Source organism: Acanthochromis polyacanthus, chromosome 5 (genome assembly GCF_021347895.1).
Source record: "Acanthochromis polyacanthus isolate Apoly-LR-REF ecotype Palm Island chromosome 5, KAUST_Apoly_ChrSc, whole genome shotgun sequence".
Lineage (NCBI taxonomy): Eukaryota > Metazoa > Chordata > Actinopteri > Pomacentridae > Acanthochromis > Acanthochromis polyacanthus.
The window spans coordinates 7,091,148-7,113,194 of NC_067117.1; the positions used below are offsets into that span (position 1 = coordinate 7,091,148).

A 22,047-nucleotide genomic window follows, 5' to 3' on the forward strand; every position below is an offset into this window, starting at 1 on the left:
GCGTCCTGACAACATAGATTATACTTCTCAGTGGCCACATAGGAATACACCGTGTCTTCAGCTTCACATGTTCTTCAGTGAAAGTGTTTTATGCGCGTGTGCTCAAAGTGTTAAGTCCCTACTGAATCACAGTCGACAGGCTGTTTTTTTGTTAGTAAAATGCTCGCATTTATGTCCACGCTTTCTCAGAATGAGGCACGGGGAAGGAAAGGCAGAAAAAGAGAAAATAATGACTATGACAGACAATACAAGGAGAGAGGCAACGCCACCCATTTCTTGTCCACCCACACACCTAACAACACAGCACATGCTGTGTTTTTTTGACTTAAGAATCAACTCTTGCCTTTTGGGTTTTGTACTGGAAAAATGACACTGTCTTTCCAGGAAAGCTGCAACAAGTTTAAATGCATCCTATTGCGCAGATATTTCTTTTTACAGGTGCCCACAGCTAATCGGTGTTCCTTCTGTCTCTATATGCCTCCTCGGTGAGGTATTGGAAAATTTGGCACTGAAGCTCCATTGCATAATATTTGGATATTAACATTGAAATGACTCAGTGTAATGTGAGAGGGCAGCTAATGCTGCTGAACAAGCTGAGAAACAACACGTTCTTTGCCGCACCCTAACCACGCACACACGTTTTGATTCCCTGATGTGCATACAGACTGCAGGTTACGTCTCACGGCTCGAAACAACCCCAAATATAAAAGGTTTTCTGAGCAAACAAACTCAAACAAGGCGAGTTTATGCTACCAGTAAGCCAAAATGGAATGAATTTAACAAATGGCTGCTGAGGTAAACTGATCTTTCCGGTGATAATATTAACAAATGTTGGACTCTGCCAGAAAAGCTGATGTGATCCCATGTTGGATAAATAAATGAGCTGTCCAATATTGTCAACAGCTGTGTCACTGTCAGACTATTTTGGACTCCTTTTGTTCAAAAATGATAGCACAGCTTTCAAACCTAACCCTTTCCGACAAATTTCTTTTTTTTGCACAAACAAAAAACTTCTTGTTTTATACAATTATTCTTTCATTTGCACAGCTAGATCTGAAGCCAGTTAAAGGCAATTTTACAGCCATTTAGGCACATATTGATACTCCCTCTCAGATCACACCAGCTTAGTAAATAAAGCTCTTGTCTTGGGTCACTGAGTGGGTCTCTCAGGCTAGCAAAGGGTCAGCAGACCTCTCTCTGCAAGAGACCCTCTGACTTATTCACTTAGCACAAGGAGAGGGGCTATGATGTCAACGGGGTTGCAACAGGAGGGATGGGGTGAGTGCAGGTGCTTGGACACAAACATCTCTGCATTCTCACTAACACAGCCAGGAGATACTCCCCATGATGAAACGATCATTCAGAGCGCTACTTGTGGTGATTGAGTGGTTTCTGTTGAATAAATGGCTTGACCCTTTCATGTCCACACACACACACAAACACATAAGCAAGCACTCACATTCAAATGCACAACCTCTCACTGAACCCCCGGGGCCAGATATCACAGCCGTCGCCACTGGAACTAATAGAGCACTTCCTGCAGAAAACTCTTGAAGCAGCTGCTCTGTTCTCTCTCTCTCTCTGTGTGTGTGTGTGTGTGTGTGTGTGTGTGTGTGTGTGTGTGTGTGTGTGTGTGTGTGTGTGTGTGTGTGTGTGTGTGTGTGTGTGTGTGTGTGTGTGTGTGTGTGTGTGTGTGTGTGTGTGTATGCTGAAATATGGGGTATTCTGTAGATGAATTCTTCAGATAATAGCATGGTGAGCATGGGTCACGGTGGTCTGTTTCTCTATTTATTACTACACTTTCAGGCAGAGAAACTCGCAGCTGGGTTTGAGGTCAGAAAGAGAGAAAAAAAGCTGCAGAATGCTATAAGACAAGCAACCTTGTAGTTCAGCAGACACAATGTCTGCGAGACACCTGGTGCACACATGGAGACACTTCCTCCGACTCAAACATACACTTATCAAGTATGTGATCAAAAGCTTCAAAGCCACATGAATCTGTGGCAAAAACTGGTGCTGACTGTCAGGAATTAACGGAAGCAAAAAAGAAATTTCTAAGTAAAATAGCCCGCAAGTGTACTCTGTGCACACAAATATGCAAAGACTTGCATGCACACAGATACAGCAGAGTTGTCAGGGGCATGATAGAGTCCAGCAGACCAGACAGGGGTCTCTGATTTGAGACTGTGCAGCCGGCAGTTATTCGTTCCTATCTCCCTGATGGACTGGCCTGGCCTGGTGTGACACTGGCCAGGTCTCTCTGTCTATTTTCTGTCTGTTTCTCCCTCACATGCCTCCTCCCTCCAGATCCTCTCCAGGCACAAATTTTTTTTTTTTTTAAAAACACACACACACTTTCTCCTGCAACGTACTGTACATGCACACCTCAGGGAAAATATACAACAATACAACAATGTGACATTTGCACCGGGATCCACATTCCCACTGATGTCAGTGTGTAACATGTAGGCACAGCATGAAAGACAGACACAGCAGTTTCCCTCCTCTACCCATATGTCTGGGATACTGTACAACAGATGCACACGTCTTATTTACCTAGTTTCTTCTGCTCTGCTTGCCATGTGGAAAAACTGATTACTATCTGAATAAAGGACAGCTGAGAGGGATAAGCCCCTTTCACACACAAAGCCAATCACATTGATGTTGATTTATCTGGTTGAGGTCTCTGTTTTTGCTATTCGCACATAAGTTGCTAAAAAATGACAAAAATCTCTCCACACATACCATAACTATTCCAGCTAGATTGTGCTTTCTTCTATTGCCACAAGCGAGATAAAAAAAAAATCATTGGTGAGATCAGGGAAAGTTGATAATTAAAGAAAACCACAGAAGGCTCCATGTTTTGGCTTCCAGACATGAGAACGTTGCTGTTTTCTTTCTCACTGTTTGCTGTGATTTCTGGAAATCTTACTGCATACCATGATGTCAAATTCCTACAACATCCTTATCTTTGAAAAATATTTTACTGGAGCTAATGTTATGCCAAACATAGAAAATGGACAGCTGCCATAAGGAGAAATCCTTCCAGAAAACTAAATGGCCTGATAAATGACCACACATTTCTAAACTTAAACAAGATTTTTTTTTTTTTACAGTGATTAGTATTTTTCCATATGGCAGCTGAAGTTTTCTGTGCACAGGTAGAGGAAGCTTCCCTCTTACTTCTGTCGAAAAGGATGAAGAGATAAAGAGGAAAGGATGAGGCACCATCTGTACAGTAGAGAGCAGCTCTGGGAATTAGGACGAAACACACACGCACACACTTAAACTACACACATAAACTGCAGTTTTCCAAAGTACACATACTCACTCATAGACAAAAATGAACACCAATCACCAAAAATATACCCAGAAAGACAAACAAAAATCCAGATTGGAACTCCTCCGCTCCTACCTCCACTCTAGTAGAGTCCACTCTTCAGTCCTTGGAGAAAGTCAGCTGCAGTGCCGTGGTTTCTGCTTTCTTATCCTTCGCTTTTTGTCCCTTTCTGTGACTCCACGCCTTCATATGTCAGGCATGTGTTTGCATTCCCACATATGTGAGCTCCAGTGTGGCGAAGGCCAGAGCCAGGGACACAGATGGCACCCAGATGGAGACAGATAACCGAGCAGACCAGCAAACACTGCATACACTCTCACTTACTTTCCTTCTGCCGTTGCCGTTTTGATTTCTCTCATGTGAAGCTCCCTGTGCTACTCTCACTATCGCCGTTTGCTCAGTCTGCCTCGACCGCCACACTTATTTCTCTACCCTTCTTTTTCTCATTGAATATTGCGTCCTCTCTCACGCTTGCTCTCTCAAGCACTGAGCCTCCCACCCTCCCAATCTCTCTCTCTCTCTTTCAGCTCATGCTCCTCCCCTATTTTCCCACACACTGTTCTCTCACTGTTTTCATGGGTGGAGCGCTCCAGCAGCATCACGGCCCCCATCCCACCCCCTCCGAGCCCTACTCCCCACCCATTCCCCCATGGATCCAGGCCAATCATCCACTGCTGACTGGCCCTATTCAACCTGCATTCACCGGCAATGGACCCTGCAATTAACATAACTAATTGCTTTGGCACCTAAAGGCTAAACAAGAGGCTGTGCCAAGGGAGACAAAAGTGTGTGTGTGTGTGTGTGTGTGTGTGTGTGTGTGTGTGTGTGTGTGTGTGTGTGTGTGTGTGTGTGTGTGTGTGTGTGTGTGTGTGTGTGTGTGTGTGTGTGTGTGTGTGTGTGTGTGTGTGTGTGCATACATCTGCAAGTGTGTGTGTTTGCATGTGTGTGAGGTGGTGGTGGTGGTGGTGGTGGTGGTGGTGGAGGGGGTCGGGTCTTTTGCAGTCCCACCTCCTTCCAGCCTCCCCTCTACCCTTTCAAGAGAAGTGGGGATCTCCCTTGAAAATGTTTTTATATTAAACACCCCTCCGTCCCCCTTTCAGGCTCTTTCACTGAAGTCCTCTTTTGTCTCAGTTCCTTAATGCAGCCAGCTCAGCTCTACCTTGCCAGCCAACCCATTGGGGGACACTTGAGGAGCATGAATGAGGTATTCTTCTCTCCTCTTCGACTCTCTTACCCTCTGCGCTCCATCTTCACTGAGTTAAACTTAAATCGCTGTCTGATTTATGCCCGGCCCCGCGCGCAAAAGTGGCGGCGTAAAACACAATACAAATTAAGATAATGGTGCCTGGCTGAGATTGGGCAGCCTGCGCACTTAATTCACTCCTGCCTATTATTCTTTCCACCAGTTTACTTCCAGAAAGTACAGAGGATCGTGCTAACTTCATTCAAAGCCCGGGGTAAATAAGACATTAATCTGTTTTTAATTAGACAGCCAACAATCGAGAGAACATGATCAACGTGTGAGAATCCACAGTCTTGGCTCTGTAAACAAACAAGCAAATGCTGTCGGATAAACAGTTCATTAGGAGAAGGTGTTGCCCCTTTTCTTTGCCCGCATCCGCAATCAAGCACACGTCGCAGAACAACACGGAATCACTTAAGGTATATACAGTCTATGAGTCCAATACTACAGTTATAAAATCAGCAATCATAAGATGGTTCAGTGTGGGGTTTTGAGTTGCTACGGGTTGTCAAAAAAGCTACATTTGACTGAATATTCACCCATAATAACCTCTGCCTCCCCACCTCTCTTGCAGCAGGCCTGCTCTATTCAGGGTGCATCTGGTCAGTCAGCAGGCTCAGAGGCAGGACCAGGTGGTTGTGAGAGAGGCAGAGAGGGAGGGGAGGGGTGAAAAGATAGAGAAATGAGGAAGGCCTAGCATCTGAAGCCACATATTGTAACCAACATGTAGTTGTAGCACATAGTAGGCGGTGATATGACACCACTAATGGACAAAGGCTACTCGCTGATTGAGGGTAAAACAGGTGTAAATGAGGCAGGTGGCAGAAGAGCAAGCATGTCTAGAGTCCTTTGCCATTTTCTCCATCGATGGCTGAAAATGGACACAACTCATTTCGCACCTCAACACAAGACCACATATAAGAAAATGTTTAATTTGATCATTTCTACTAACAGCTGTAGGGGAAATGTGAGGTGGTAATATATTGAAGAAACATCATGAAGTCAGTAGTTCACCAACAGCTTTCTGATTACAGTGAACCCTCGTTTATCGCGGGGGTTACGTTCCAAAAAGAACCCGCGATAGGCGAAATCCGGGAAGTAGTCAGCTTTATTTTTTACAGTTATTATACAATACTGCACTTGGGGGAGCGCTGCAGCTGCAGCCAGGTGGACGCCGCGGCGGTACTCTAGCCTCAGAGAGCTGGCCGGCTGAATCAATTGGAGCAGTCGGGGGTGGGGAAGGCTCGCGCCTGCGCTCTTATCCTGGGGAGCGTGGCTGTGGTGGCCAGAGACGGCTGGGGACCACGTCTACTGTCTGGTTGACGGCGGGGGAAAAGAATAAGGCTGCTCCGTCGGCTCCGTCTTTCAGGGTGTCTCACTACATGGAGACCAAGGAGAGAAATGATCCAGCGTTCCACAGCAGGCAGAGCTGGCCTGTACGGCAGAGGAGACGAGGCGCGGAGACTGTTCACGTTGGTCAGTCCCTTAGTTAATCAGGATGCAGAACACAATGCACTAAAAAAATCCGTGAAACAGTGAAGCCGTGAAAGGTGAACTGCGTTATAGCGAGGGTTCACTGTAATTGTTTAATCTAGACTAAGCTCTGCAATCATTTAAGGGGCAAGTTTCTCTCAAAAAAGTTGTCATTCAAATGTATTATCACAAAGTGACTCAGACTGAGCTGTATATGGCATTACCCAGCAAGTTTTAGATCATGTTCAGACTCGAATCCTGAGAAATACGTAAGCCCTCATTCATTTGCATGGAAGCACTCCGTCAGTGCAGCAGGGTTGCCAGTGCAGGTGCACTCAGTTCAACGTCCTGGTAGATTAGTTTGTAACATGAACCACAATAAAACCACCTGCCTAATACTGTGTATGTTCCCCTTGTGCCACTAAAACAACTCTGACCCACTGGGCCATGGACATAGGGCCTCTGGGGTATCCTGTAGCATCTGGTACCAGGATGTTATCGGTTGGGCCTTTGTGGATCAGGTTTGTTTGGTTGCCTCCAATGGATCCCCGATCTGTTTGGAATCTCTGAAATTTTGGAGGGCGGGTCAATGACCTCTTAAGCTGTTTCTGTGCTGATTTTGTGGTGTGGCAAGACGGACTGTGAGTGATGGGGTGATGGGGAGTGTTGTTGCCATCAGGGAGTGCGCATGGCCTGCAATGTTTAGGTGGGTGGTATGTATCAAAGTAACATCCACAAGACTGCAAGGACCAAGGTTTCCTAGCAGTGCACTGCATGATAACAAAATGATCAATGGTATTTACTTGTCTAATCAGTGTATTTATACTGCTGTGATGAAACACAAAATAGCTGCTGCCATAGTAACTTTTCAGAGTTGTAGCAGGTAGCCCCGTGTTCAAACAGCACAGGTCGTAGCCCAGGGTGGAAATGTTGGGTGAAAAGTGCTGTGAGACAATGAAATTCAAACCAGGATGTCAGATTTCAAATACAGAATACTGTATGCAGTCACAAGCTTATCAGATGCCAAAACACTGCACAGTTATCTGAATTACTCAGTCTGTTATGTTATCAGGGTGGCAACTATTTTATCTTCACAAAGCAAACAGAAGAGAATGCTTGTAAGGGTTTGGCCAACACAGCACCTTCCAGTATGACACGATGCATGGCAGCAAACTGAGACCAGTTTGACTTTCTTGTTGGACAACCCTGTCCTGACACCCCTGCTGTGTGGACGATCTGGCCCCATTCAAATGAATGACAGGGTGGCTTTTTTTCACGCACGGTTGAAGTGGGTTTAAATGGAGGCTTAAAAGCCATTGTGCAGTGTTTGGGTGTCTGCTTAGCCTTTAAACAGATCAATCTTTTACTCCAGAGGGCTTCTTTCATTGTCTCAGTGGTACCTGTAGCAAAATACCGACATAGCACCTTGAGCTGTTTAAATGGAAGGAAAAGCTGGATGTCATTGCTAGTTGTTAGTGAGAATTATTTACCAGAATTAGTCATTGCACAAGAGATGAATAAAAAGAACACTGGCCTGAGGTCTGAATAATTCTCTTTCCAAAAAGGTCCCCAAAAAGGAGAAAAAACTATTCTGTGCTTTACTTAGCTTTTAATATCAAAACAGTATGCTGTTTGTATGCATATTGTACGGTTTCCTTTTACTGTAGCTGCTCAAGCCTCACACAGCTGTTTGCCATTGTGTGTATGTGTGAGAGTGAGAGAGAGAGTGACAGAACAAGAGAGTATGCAGCATCTGTTTCTGTTCACACGCTCCCTATAGCCAAACTTCCACTTTTAGAAAAAGTAAACAGCATTTTTTTTAGAAAGCGCAGGAAAAAAAGAGAGAAGGAGAAGAGGAAACATGAGGGATTTAGGAATTGGTGATTTAGTAAACAAGATAGGAATGACTAAAATTAAAACATCAATTGGCTGTGTTTGTACATTTCAAACCAAAGAAAATTAAGAAATGAAGATTTGGTATAAAGTTAGTCCATTCCTTCACTTACATGTATTTGCAATGCTTTCTCACCTTGTCATTTATGCAGTGCACATTAACTGACAACAAACTCCAACCATTTCCCTTTAACAGTCTTTACACTTCTGAATAATTGGATGCATTTGTGCCTCTGGAGAGAACTGCGTTTTCTAAGGTGTCATTATCATGACAATAGATGCCGAAGAAGCCCGTCTATAGCTGTATGAATGGTATACAGAAGTAGTGCATGTGCTGCTGAGAGTGGAAAACTGCATCTCTAAAAGAGGACCGATGGTTGACCCCCTTTCTGCTAAAAGACTAATGAACTCAGGTGGTCTTTCACACCAACAACAGCATTACAGGAAAACAACTGCAGTGGAGTCTACTGGTGTATTATCATGTAGTATCAGCTGAATAATATAAAATACCAACAAGTTTAAAGGTTCATCACATGCAAAGATAACAGTGACTCTAGAAACTAGCTGCAGAAGGTACAATCTACAAGGTTTTGGGTGTTTTGTGTGTGTGCCAATATTAGACTGCGTAGAAGAGGGTTTCATTTTCAGATGACTGAGGAGCTGTAGATTTCTCACTCGGTCAGTGGGTTCACTGAATATGGAGCTCAACAGAACAGCAAGGTCATCGAGCTTTCGCAATCTGGCCCCACACCCATTGAGCTGCGTATTCACGATCCTGATCCCGTACGGACATCCGACCTGACATTCACTGTTTAACTAGCAGGCTTCTAGTATTGGTAGCAGAAAGACGGAAACTGGGAAATGTGAGATATCCTCTGAAGGCATAAGGTCACTTGGGCAGCAGGACTCGTCAGTGTTGCTGGGCATTGGAGAAAACTCTGCCACTAACACACAGTGTACAACTGGAATTACATGCATTTCCATAATGCAACACAACTCACACATGGTGAGAGCATTTTGTTTTCATTACTCACTGAGGGGTTTCAGAGAATAACCTGGGTGATGGGATTTTATTGGGAGTTGCTACCAAATCAGTATGAGACGATGACAAAAATCTTTATAAGTACAAAAAAAACCCACGTGGCTTTGTATTTTTTTTCCCAGCTACGTCTTCCAAAAGTCAGAAGTTTTCCAGTTTCCCACTGTGTGAAGTCAATCTTTGTGAGTTTGTGCGTGCATGTGTCTGTAGTGTGAATGCGGTCTTATCGGTTGTTAAGCCCGCCTATCGTCATACAGTGTGGAAGTGAGCCAGAACAGCTCATTCTCAGGCCAAACTCCCACCAGTCTTGACTTCACTGGCTAGAATGTCTCTATGGGGCTCTGACACAACATGAACTAGCACAAACAAAGTCAGGCTTGTATGTAAAGTTCAGGCCTGCTTGTATACATTTTATGCTGTAATTCAAGACGGAGTAAAGTGATGACCACATGACCACCGCTGTGCACGTACACTCATAGATGAGGAAGCTGAATACAAAGAAAACAACATGGCTGACTAAAAGTTAAACAGTATCATCATCACCCTTAGCATTCTGAAGCAGCACATTTTGCTTACAGTTGGTGAAAATAAAATGCAGTGAAAACACACAGCTGCTAATTAGAGCTGATGAGTCTTTGGCAGCAGACACAGCAAAAATGATCATCACCAGATACTACCAACAGCCCAAGAACACTGGTTTAGTGTGTCAGGGCCCTTTAAAGCGTCTACAGACCAGATGCCTCCCCTTTCTCCCTCTCTCTGTCCGGCTAGCCGATAAAAATTTCGGGTAATTATTCATGGTGCTGCTATTTTTTCCCACCAAACCTCATCACTGCTGCCCCCCTTTCCCTCTACCCATCTTACCAGCATTATCCCTCTGTCCTTCCTCCTCATGTCGGCTAATCTGATGCAGCCATAGATTTCCCTGTCTGATCTTGCAAGGCCACATTTTCCATTACATCTACTACAGCACATTTATCTAATAGGGACACATCATTTTCCAGGTCCGTGACTGTCTGGAAGACCGTTTACTGTAAAAAAAAAAAAAAAAAAAAACACAGTTGGAGATCAAATATGATGCTTCTCGGTAGTAATCAAGGGCAAAGTGAGGGCTATTTTCTCTCTGTCTGCAGGCTCAGATGAATGATAGGTCGCGTAAACGAAAAACGGATAGCGTAAAGCTCCTTCTTACTGTATGTGTTGGTTCTGGACAGTGAAAATTAAAGAGCATTGGAGGATGGTGAGATTCCCAGAATACCCTACACACATTGTACACGCACAGTTTTGCTTCTATTTTGATATACTAAAATGCCAAAGAAACTGGAAAAGAACCTTTAAAACCTTTCTTCTTCCTTCACTCGCAAATAGCTGGATAAATAGCAGTTGGCAAACCACAAAATGGTTCGGGTAAGCAGTGTGGCTGAGTGGATAAATCATTTCACAAACATGCCCACTGGCATAGATTACTTGGTTGAAGGGGCAAATCTTCTAATTCTGTGCCTCTTTCAGTAATCACTCAGGATGAGGTTTAAAATAAAGTTGGTCAACACCAGAAAATGTGGTTTCCAGCTGATACCAAGCAACAAAACAGCCAGGATTACCAATATCAGCAGTTTCTTTGTCAAAAGCAGCTATAATACTACAAAATTATGTTCTGATTGTGCCGGCATGGTTTGAGGTTCAGAAGGTGACAGGTTTTGCAATGCAATTGACGCTATTAATTTTCACAACGGGAGTATCTGTTTTGGGGTAACACCTTAATATTTGCTACTGGTGCTTTTGCACGTTCAAGATGTATTGAGTTTACACTGGTACATACTGCCTTCAGGAAGTAGACACATGCCGAAAATGTGGATAGCTTCCACAGTGTTAGAAACTCACTTGAGCTGAATTACCTTGAATTTTGATTGTCCTACAAGTGCTGTACGCGCTCAGTGCTGAAACTGTTCGGTACTACAAAACTGTATACTTGACTCAGTTATGTCCAATGCCAGCTTAGTCGAGTCGCTGTCCTCATCACTATCCATACATGTTGAACACCAGCTGTTTATATAGAATGCCAACGACCACAGATGCATAATCATTTAGTACATGAACAGTAGGTCGTTTCTATGTATTTCACGCATACACAATACTGCCAAGCATTCGCACTTCTGCTGTTGTGGTGTTGTAGCTGCAGACACAAATCATGGGCTGCACACGGATATGGACAGAATGGTCTGCAGACTGTTGTTGACTTAGACGTCACATAACAGAACTCGGATCACACAGACCCTAGCGGACACACGGAAACGTGCAGATGTAGAAAATATAACTGTAGCTTTCGTCTGTGAATATTACTTGCGTTGCATACCAAGACTTGCTGCACTATGTTTCATTCCAGTATCCAGATACAGAACCAGTACATACAGAGGGAACCTAAACCACTAAAACCTTTGCGGATAAACCCACTACTATTTCAAAATAGCAATCTTAGCACTCAGACTGATTTTTTTTTTACAGAATTTGCAGCTGTGCCTGCAATAACTCATTAATATTTGACTGAACATATATGAATCAGCAAGTGAAATGATGCACTCTTTATTTCCCATGGTGCGTCTTTGTAAACTGTTTTGACAAAGTCATCTGTTTTTACAGAGTCATCATGACAAAGCTAATTGAGCTCATGACACACTGATGTCTCATTTGTCAATTCTGGGAGAAACATTTGCTAAGCTAGTCTGGTGGATGTTAAATAATGCTGCATTGCTTAAACAGTAAATTGCTGAACTGCATGGTGCGTCACTGCAGCCACTGGAAATATATGCCATCCATTCTCTATACACCGCTTTATCTTCACTAGGGTCGTAGGGGATGCCAGTAGAACATAAAATAATCATCAAAACATGACTATGCAGCACCTCTAGTAGATTAACAGGGCAAATTGTCAAGCTATAGCTGTTATGACAATTTCAAATGCATCCAGCGAGATCTATCTTTTGGGCAACAATGCCGCAGTTTGGATGGAAGGTCAAAAAGACTTTCAAAATATCTGCATTAGTTTGGACGTGTCTTTGATTTTCACTCAAATGATTCCCTCAAGGCTCATTCGCAACTCATCTCAAAGACATTAAGAACAAATGGGTGTCTGCTCAGGGGGGTCCCACAGTGCCTTTACACAAAACAACCACCGAATGGCACTTTACCCCCTCCTGACATCCCAGAAGCCCCAACACGCCTCTCCCCTCACCTCCTCCCCCCACCAGTCTACCGACCTGCCCTCGCCCTGCTCCGTCCGTCCATTCAAAAACCATCGCACCCTCCTTTTCAGTCATTCTCATATCACCCATAACAAATGAGTCCCGTATTTTCTTCTCTCCCCTCTCCTCTTCCTCCTCCCTCCCCTTATTTTCTCTGTCTCTCACTCTCCCTCTCTTTCTCTCCTTCACTCGGTGCCGATGAAAGGCAGGCATTGAGCCGGCAGTGGCATTCCAAAACCTCAGGCCTCGGCTCCAGTGTGTCTGGCTATTCAACACTGCTGGGAGCCATTAGTTTAAGTAAGGCCTGACCCGCCTACTCACCCACGGAAAACCATCAGATCTCCTATTACACTCCACACACAGAGGGGAGACACACGGCTTCTCTTCGGGTGCTACGGGTCTGTATAAGAGTGTAAAACTACGCAGAGACAAATAGTGATGAGTAAACACACTAAGTGTGAGTATGACGGAGAGTGAGAAATGCATGCATTAGTGTGTCTTCATGAGCGAGGGGGAAAGTGAGTGAGAACATGTTTGTGTGTTGGTATGAGAGAGACGAAGTGAGAGAGCGGCTGCATGTGTGCATAAAATTTATGAGCGGCGGGTCACACGCTCACTTGGCTGCATCTTCTTGAAGTTTCCACACAACGAAGCCAAGTGCGTAGCCAGACGCCAAACCCCTCTCACCAATAACTTCACTTAAACGATATTCAACAACCGCGCACTCTTCGAGCCTCTCCAGCTGCTCCCTTGTTTAACTTATGCAGCAGATACATCGTCCGGCATATCCATCTATGGGGCTCACAGTTAAATCTTAAATGCACCAATTTTGCTAATTGGAAAATGACACCACAGATCAGAAGTTGCTCTGTGTTGGCAGCTTCGCCCAATTGTCGGCACATAAACATGAATAGTTCCCATAAACAACTCCATGTTTGGGAGAAGATGTGGACGAGCCCACACACAGATGTAACGCGTACAGTGAGTTACTACGCACAGGACATTCCTCTCAGGACAAGAAGCTGTACTTTAGCGACAGTACGGTACAGTGTATTGCTCACAGCTGGCTGGTATAAAGAAAAACTTATGACTTCACCAGTGTTTTTTTAAAGAAAATCGATTGTTGTCCGAATCTGAAACTCATCATTCACAGAGTTTTTGTCTTTATAAAGATGTCACTCAGAGCTTAAAACTTCAGAACTGTCAATTTTCATTGCCTCTACTTCCCACATGTTTGGATGTTACAGAATGAAGCCATAAATAAATCTCGATAACAGTTAATTAGCAATGATTAATGCATAGTTGTTTGTGTAGAATGAAAGTTAATGCCAGCACTGGAGCAAAAGTCACTTCACATGTGGTAAAGTGCTTATGTTAAGAATTATACTTTAATGTGCCGTGCAGTTGCTTACATAAAAGTAATTAACATAAAATCTTTTAATCGAGCTACACAGAAAATTTCCCTCAGTTGTATAAAAAAAAGGCCAAAGGTTTAGTTCTGTTTCGCCTGTGGAACTTCTCTGTGCCTGCTTTTGGTTGGCCTCTTGCAGAGAAAATTAGCAATATCATGAATATCGCTTTCTGCTTCCAGTGTTATTATAAAAAACTGACTTGCATGCTGTGTCCAGAGTCATAACAACTCCCACTCTTGTCAGTGCCACCACACAGAGCTGCCTCAATTAAATGCACATTGCCAGTGGGCTAAGAAAAGGAAAAGTTGTCTTTTCTGAAAGGCAGGTGGTGATGACAACATCGACTATGATTTAATGTTACTTTACACAGTTTATTTTCTTTTTTACCTGATGTGAAGTGTGAAGTTTCCTGCTAGTAGCTATACGAACCTCCCATCTCTCTCTTTTTCTCTCCCTGAGGCTGTAGGAGCAGCTGTGTTGTTCTCTTCCCTGGCGATGGCCACACCTGTGATCTGCAGGTGGTTCATCTGGCAGCGGAGCCGGGAACACCTGGCCAGGCAGATAGAGCCTCCAGGCTTTGCTGTGTGTGTGTGTGTGTGTGTGTGTGTGTGTGTGTGTGTGTGTGTGTGTGTGTGTGTGTGTGTGTGTGTGTGTGTGTGTGTGTGTGTGTGTGTGTGTGTGTGTGTGTGTGTGTGTGTGTGTGTGTAATAGATTTTGGGATTTCTGAAGGGCTCAATTAAAGCCGGGGGAAGATAACGGCTGGCTCCGCTCACACACACCCACGCACACATTCAGGGGCATGTGTTGGCATTTCCCAAGGTTAAGCCTCAGGGATGTTTGGACTTGTCAGTGTTGCAATACAATCCCCAAATGTGTGTGTGTGGAACTATAATAGAAGGTTGGAGGCATGTGTGGGTATTTACAGTTTTACTTGCTCTGGTTTGTCTTTATTTTCGAGACATAACAAAGTAAGCGAAACCTCCTCCTGCCTTCCCACTTGCTCCTGCTTAGCTTTGTGGACCAAATGCTACAAATATCTAAGTGAACAACAGGGAACCGAGGCAGCACCTGCTTTATTGTTGCTTTGCATACTCACCGCTGGTATGACATCTCGTTACAGTACTCTGCTAGAACAAACAGGCAAAGACAACAAGCAGGGACACCAGCTGAGGACAAGACACATAAACACCAGCACCCAGAACATGATCCACGCTGGGAGCAAGAGCAGACCGTCTGCGATGCGAGTTTGTGTGTGTAGCGAGAACACAGGTCCTCTTCTCTGACAACGCAAGGCACAGCAGGAGTGAAATCAGAGAAGGGACAGATGAGATGAACTTGACAAAAGTCATAAAACTCACAACTGACATGGAGGGGAACAGAGATACTGGCCCTGGCTACAGTCCTCATATTCACTGCATGTGTGTTTGCGTGTCAGATATACAAAGTGAGACCAGACCAAGACAACACATCATCTTCATTCAATTATTTCACACAAGAGGAAACAATGTCAGAAACTTTTGCTGGATGTACTTGTAGCATATGCTTTCCATAAGCTTTACACATGTTGCTGCTGATAACTGATCACTTTGGCTTACCTACTCTTTTAATAAACTGACATAATGTTGACAAAAGAAGTGAAAAACAACTTTCTATACATAAAAGGCAAGAGTGGTTTTAAAAAGGTGTGATATTGTCTGAATCTGGTCAGAACCTTACACTCAGCCTTCAATAAGAACTCATACACAGCTGGATGTCAGCTTTCCTCTGGTCAACGACAGGCCAGCTGCAGTCGGACTCTCTGCATGGTGGCCAAGACAGATGAGAGGGGATGGAAAGAGGTATAAGGGCAAATAAATGGAGGCGAAAACAGAGTGGGGACCGAAAGATAGGAAAGGAATAGAGGGAACAAAGAAAAGGGAACAAAGGATGGATAGAGGGAGGGAGAAACATGAGACAGAAACAGGAGGTGAGAAAGAAGCGCCGGAGTAACCCTGGAAGGCGTGGAGAAAAGGGTAACCAATGCTAACTCCTCTTTGTCTGAGCCAAGTGGGAAATGATGGAAGGGGGTGAAAGGAATGAGGAGTGGGAACAGAGACACGGGCATTAAAAAAGCATAATGTGGTGATAAGTTTCTTTCACTTGCTTTTTTTTTTTGCTTCGCCTGATCACTCTGAAGTGACTGGGGCCCTTTTGTTCCCATCCATTGACCCTCCTCTTAAAGTAGACGAGCAAATAAATACCTACACACAGCCACAGGACCTGCATCTCTCCATCCCAATAAAGGATACAAGTTTTTTTTTCCCCTTGATGATTTAAATGCAACACTTTTAACAGATGATCACACAAAAGAGGCTTTAATCCCTTTTGGTTGAGCGCTTGAAAAGCCATATGACAAATATGCAAAACCATTTTCAAATCCTGCGAGCCGCCTTTTTGGAATAGTCAAATGTGTCAGAGCGATGTTTACGCTACCCACTGACACCTGAATACAGAGGTCATGGCGGTGGCTGGCAGTATAACAAAATGACAGAGTTAACAACACTCAGGGACCAAGCTGAGACCTGCAATCAAGAGTGAAAAGCACAGCTGGGTTATCTTTCAGAGGTGGAGAAGTGATGTTTTGAGGGGGTAGACGAGCACTGACGCTCTAATGTCCTTCGTCTCCTGTACGGCTGGTATTTCTGAGGATTGTTATTGCCGGGTGATCCTCGGTGCGAGATCACATCTGGATCCTATCCTCCCGGCCGCTCTGTGCAGTGCCGCACGGCAACAAGAAACAGCTGTGCAAAACTGGCTTCAATTAGCCTCACATTCTCCCTGACAGTTAATCCCTTTCTACTCTCATTCTCTCACTGTTTAGTTCCTTTAACTGTTCGGTCACTCCTCTCTTTTTCTGCTTTTTTTTTTTTCGGTTTAAAGCTTTGCTTCAGGTTGCCACACTGTCTGAAGTAATAGACAGGGGAACGCAGTGTGCTGGATTGGAAACAGACAATGGGACAGAAAGCTCAGAGGTCTCACGAAACATGGAACATGACAAATCCTATCTGTTCAAAAAGACTGATGATGCTGTTTGCAGCGGTTTTGGAATTCAGCACAAGTGAACTTGATAATAGGCTGCAGAGATGATATATTTTCATTTCCTGTCAAAGGGTAGTAAACGCTTCACTACAAGCAGTCCTCATTTAAATCTCTGACTGCAGCTTTCACTGCACTGGATGATTAACAGTAGATGTATGGCACTTGCAATTAAAGCCTATTTAAGTTGTCATTCGTTCACGGATTATTATTCCAATAGAAGATGCCGAAATCTTTGTTGTGGCTGACATATGTGCAGCACCGGGCAAGAAAATAACCCGATAAATCCAGCCTTTAAACATCTCTTTTCCCACTAAAACCACACTTGGCAAACACTTAAGTGTGATCCAGCAGTGCAACACATAGAATAAAATGTTGACGCTCATGAGTCATTAATCAAATTCAGCTCAGCTCGAACCTGTTCAACTGTGCACAATCTTGACTCAGCTAAACTGCAGCGAGGAACTGGCCAAGATCAGTCCAGCGATAGGAAATGGGAGCCAGATTTGAGGTAGGGGTACCGATCTGATGGGCTTGATGAGCAAATCTGGAAGGTTCTGCAGTCATTGTTGCCCTGGGGCCTGAGTAAAACACTAACAGGTGGTAGTGCTGGTGGAAAAGACCCACGCAGAGACCAGAGGGAGTGAGAAAGATACTGGGCTCACAGCCTGAGACACACAAACACACACCCCAGCGCACGAATTTAGCAAAAACGCAGCCAACGGCATGCATGACACACAGCACTACACAAATACAGACATTTATAGCACATAAAGAGGCAACAAGGACATAAAATTTAACTGATTTGCATATATTTCAACCGACACAGCTGAAATGTCATTGCACATGCCTGCAAACATATACCCACACACACACACACAAGCTTACAAACAACCCACAAAGACAAGAAACTGTGCAGGGGTGAGTCAGAAAAGATCTGCAGGCACCTCTCTCTGTACCTCCAGCACAGGGAAATTCTCCCACATGGCAAAACACAAAGGGCCCACGTCTGGCAACGCTAACAGCCCACTCAAGCCAAAACCAATTAAGTCTCTAATGCAAAACTGCAGGGCCCCTTTGTCATTTATTTCCCCTTTTAATGTCATAGGATTGGAATCCGACTCTGTAACCCACCCCAAAGAAAAGAAGAAAAGCCAAAAAGGGAAAATTATCGGGGGTTCCAAATTATCCACATGTTTTTGAGTAGGGCTAATTGAATCAAGGGAGAATGGAAATGATTGACTACTGTAGCAATGTTGAGACTAAATGCTCTTTAACACATTTTGTCCCAGTGTACACAGAGCATCCAAACTTCCCAGGAAGCTGATCGGCTCTCTGCACATCAAAGTGACCCAGCTAGACGACGATTACGGTAAAGCAGAAGATGTTTTAACTTGTTTGATTTAGAGTCAGAATCAACTTTTCCAAGAAGAGGAATGCGTTTTTCAAACCCAGCATCTATCGTGTTTACAGTGTCACATTACAGTGCACACTCTGCTGCTCCCTGGTGGCCGCTGTAGCTCCATTGTCATCACTACTGTCATCATCAACATCCCCATCAGCAGCACAGTCATGTCTCTCAAGCGATTATTTGCTACTCTGCGGTGAAAAGGGGACAAACTGGAGCTCTGAGGGGAACAACAGCAACAAATGTCTAGAGTCAAGGCTTCGGGCGATGCTGACCTCATTTCTGTTCCATGACTAACAATTGTTTTAACTGTCAACTGGTTGCATATTCAAACAGAAAATCCTGCAGTCATTGTTGTGGTTGTCACATGTGGAGCAACTGAGTGACAAAGTGACCCCAAAATCTGGTTTAGAGCACACATTTCCCTTCATAACTGCACTCATCACACACTTATGAGAACCAGTCGCCCCGCAGTCCGGCCCTTGGGCCCCACTGGCAGCACTTGCATTTCAGGACTGTACTATTGACCCCTGATGTAAAAGCAGGAAGAAACTGCAGGCAAAGAGGGAAAAAAAACTCCTCCTGGCATTAAGCAGCAGCTCCAGCTTGGTTTCACACCGCCTGGTGTTTTTGTCTTGAAAAGCTGTAAACTCCAGATGGTGGAAAGAGAGAGAGAGAGAGAGAGAGAGAGAGAGGGAGAGAGAGAGAAACTTAGCCTGGTGGATTAAGGGCTCCAAATCCTCTGCTGAAAAGACACATAGACCGCAAGCTGCTATTCAATCAAATGGGAGCATAATAGCTGTCTTGTGGGGGCAATATCAAGGATAATGCATCCAATAGAGTATGTGTTATGCATAGTTTATTCTTACTCCTTAATGGATCCTAATGAGCGTAAGATCTTACCGCACAAAGGGACGACTGAGTTTTTGTTTGCTCATTATAATGATTTGATATAATCTGAAGTAACACATTCAAAGGTCTTTTCTGCAGACTTAGCCTTCCCTGTGGGAGAAGAAGCCGCAAATAATGGTGTCTTCTTGGCACATTATGTAGATTGAGCCTAGTTCTGCTATATTTTCATTACCAGGCAGAGACATCTCTTTAGCTGAGACTGTGGCCCCTTAATTATGTAAAACACATGAATGAGATGAAGAGCATATGGAGTATTTGTTGAGTCAACAGTGTGCAGGTGCAAGTGTGCAGCAGATATACCTGTGGATAGATGTCAAGGTGAAGGGACTCAGGTCTGATGTTTTATTTAACTCTATAACAGGTGGGGGAAAAAAATCACAAAAGGCGTACTTACAAGTTAAAGCACTCGGCATTCCGACCATGCCCTTCGAATTTTGGAGATTTCTTCTTCTTCTTTGTAGAATGATGGTTGATCCTTGTCTTGTTTCTTTTTTTGCCTGGTCCTCCTCCTCTGAATAATAATAATAATAATAATAATAATAATAATAATAATAATAATAATACACTTCTGAATTAAAGAAACCAGCAAGATCTGCAGGAGACGATCGATGCGGTGCAAAACTAAGGCATCGGATCTTCGCTCAGAGCAAGCACAGAGTGTGCGTGAGTGGGCGGTACTAATTGTAAGCATTTAACCGAGAAAGCCAATAACCGCTCCGTTCCAGCAGAGAAACGGTGTCTCGGTGATGATTAACTCCGGAGCGGCAGCAATAGGACACAGCAGCCCTGCTCGGCGTAATCCTGGCAGCAGACAGCACGTCCACTGCCTTGAGCAAAGTCGTTTATGACCTCAACTTGTTGGCTGCTTCGATTTTTCCCTCCTCGTTGTTTTGTTGCTTTTTTAAATAGCCTCAATCTGTAGCCTCGAATGCCTCCACGAACTGTCATTGAAACGATCAAGGGCAGCGAGGAGGAGGAGGAGGAGGAAGGGATGGTGGGTTTGTGCTTGAGAGTGCTGACATTTTTTTATGTTTACCAGCAGAGCCGTGCGTAAAAAGTTCAATAGTTGGTGTGTCATCTGTTGAGCCTGCTGCTAGCCCACACAGCCAGAGTGAATCTGGACTCCATCCAAGAGGTTCACCTGCTATTCTTCTTCACAAGCATAATATTTGGATGTTGGGCTGAGAGGGATGTGAGCTGTACCACCACCACCATCACCCTCCCCAACAACCTCCATCATCTCTCCCCTCCCACAGCCACCCACATATGCCACACGTTCCTGCCCCCCCCTCCCCCCCTCCAGCTCTCTCCCATCCCTCCCTCCATCCTCCACTCCTGCCAGGCTGCCACCTGCTCTCTGCAGCATGCTGCACAGCTGCTCTGCTACAATAACAAATTAAGGTCCACCGTGGCAGGCAGGCAGGCAGGCAGGAGTCATTACCTACTACTCCTGCTATGGAAGAGTTGAGGAGCCATCGGCTACTGCCCCCGTGTTGTTTCCCTCCTCCCTCCCCTGCTCCTTTATGTGTAAAAGCCAGGGGCCAAGGGACACTAATTGTTTTGATGTGGATCGGGAGGTGGAGGGATGGGGTGGGAAAGCTGCAGTTTGGGGACACATGAGCCAAGAGTCACGTCTCGCTGTGTCAGTCGATGTCAGGAGTGACACATGCTGCTGACTGTGCTGTTTCTACAAATTACATAAGAACATCCCTGCGTAAATATCGCTATTGATTTATGCATATTCTCATATATATATATATATATATATATATATTAGTGTAAAATAAGCAACCAGAACATCAGTTTCACTCTGAGACACACATTGGACAAATGTAGACTTCTTTCTTGTACATAGTTCTATATACTGTGCAATCACTGTGTTTTTATTATCCTTTTTACTCCACCAAGGACGTGGCTGAGTTATGTGATGATCGGCGTTGGTTTGTCTGTTTGTCTGTTTGCAACATAGCTAAAAAATGGCCAAACGAATTTGGATGAAATTTTCAGGGAAGGTCAGAAATGACACAAGGATCAACTGATTAGATTTTGGCAGTGATGTGGCTTATAGTCTGGATCCACGGCTTTGTTTAAGATGTCTGTATCATTGCGAGATAGCAACACAGCGTCACTGTAACCATGACAACAAATGAACACTACGTCAGCTCCCTGCTGACAATCACATGGTTGTGATCCTATTACAAATCCACTACTGCGGACTTATCGGGTCTTATCCATCGGAAATTATACAAGGAGCATCAATTCCTGCCGCCCGCTTCATAGTTAGGTTACGCTATCCGTACATAACGTACACAAGCATAACACACGTCTAAGCTCAGTGCAAGGTCATTTTGTTTCTGGTTACATCTATATTAAATGGACACATTCTAGAGTGCCGTGATTTCTGATCATCCATAACTAATAAACAAATGCTGAATTTAAAAAAAAAGAAAGAAATGCTGCATTTCTGACAATGCCATATACTGGAATTAACAGCCTTGGTGAAGTACTGCGTTCTGAGTCCTTTTCTTGTTTTTTTTTTTACTGGTATTGTTTGTATTAATTACTGATTACATTGCTATTTACATACAGCAAGTTGTAATATAGAAGTAATTAAGCCATACAAGTTCACACCAATTCTGAAATAGAGCAGTAACATGGAAAGTTCCACCTTGAAAGTTGGCAAAACTGGTTCCTTTGGTTTGCTCTTTATGAGACCCCAAAGTCTGAATCTGTGTTTTTGAATTATTGATATATTGCAGTTTGAATGTAGTGCGGCTTAGTAATGGCTTTAACTTCCTAATTTGCTCATGATATGTCTTCCTGTCAATAAAAAACATAAAGGCTTGCTTTAATTTCACCAGAAAGGGACTTCAAGCAATTAAGTGAGTCCAGTAGACTGTTTATTACAGTGTGATCATTAATTTCATTGTGGAAATCCATTCATCACTGTAACCAAAGTCCATTTCTCATTCAGTAACTTGTCCATTCAGTGAATCAAAACCTTTGATTGTGA

At 44.0% G+C, this 22,047-nt stretch overlaps 1 protein-coding gene across 2 annotated transcripts in view; it reads right to left on the reverse strand.

Moving 5' to 3' along the window:
- Positions 1–19,924, reverse strand: part of cbfa2t2 (CBFA2/RUNX1 partner transcriptional co-repressor 2) — a 39,030-nt gene extending 19,106 nt beyond the window's left edge. Inside the window, exon 1 of one of the 2 annotated variants that reach the window (XM_022200607.2) lies at positions 19,429–19,924. In XM_022200607.2, the coding sequence (XP_022056299.1) occupies positions 19,429–19,456 (28 nt within the window). In that variant the 5' untranslated portion in view covers positions 19,457–19,924. Of the gene's footprint in view, positions 1–3,415; positions 3,896–19,428 lie in introns of those variants that run through there. The other variant, XM_022200760.2, reaches the window with a different exon arrangement.
- Positions 19,925–22,047: the final 2,123 nt, after the last annotated feature.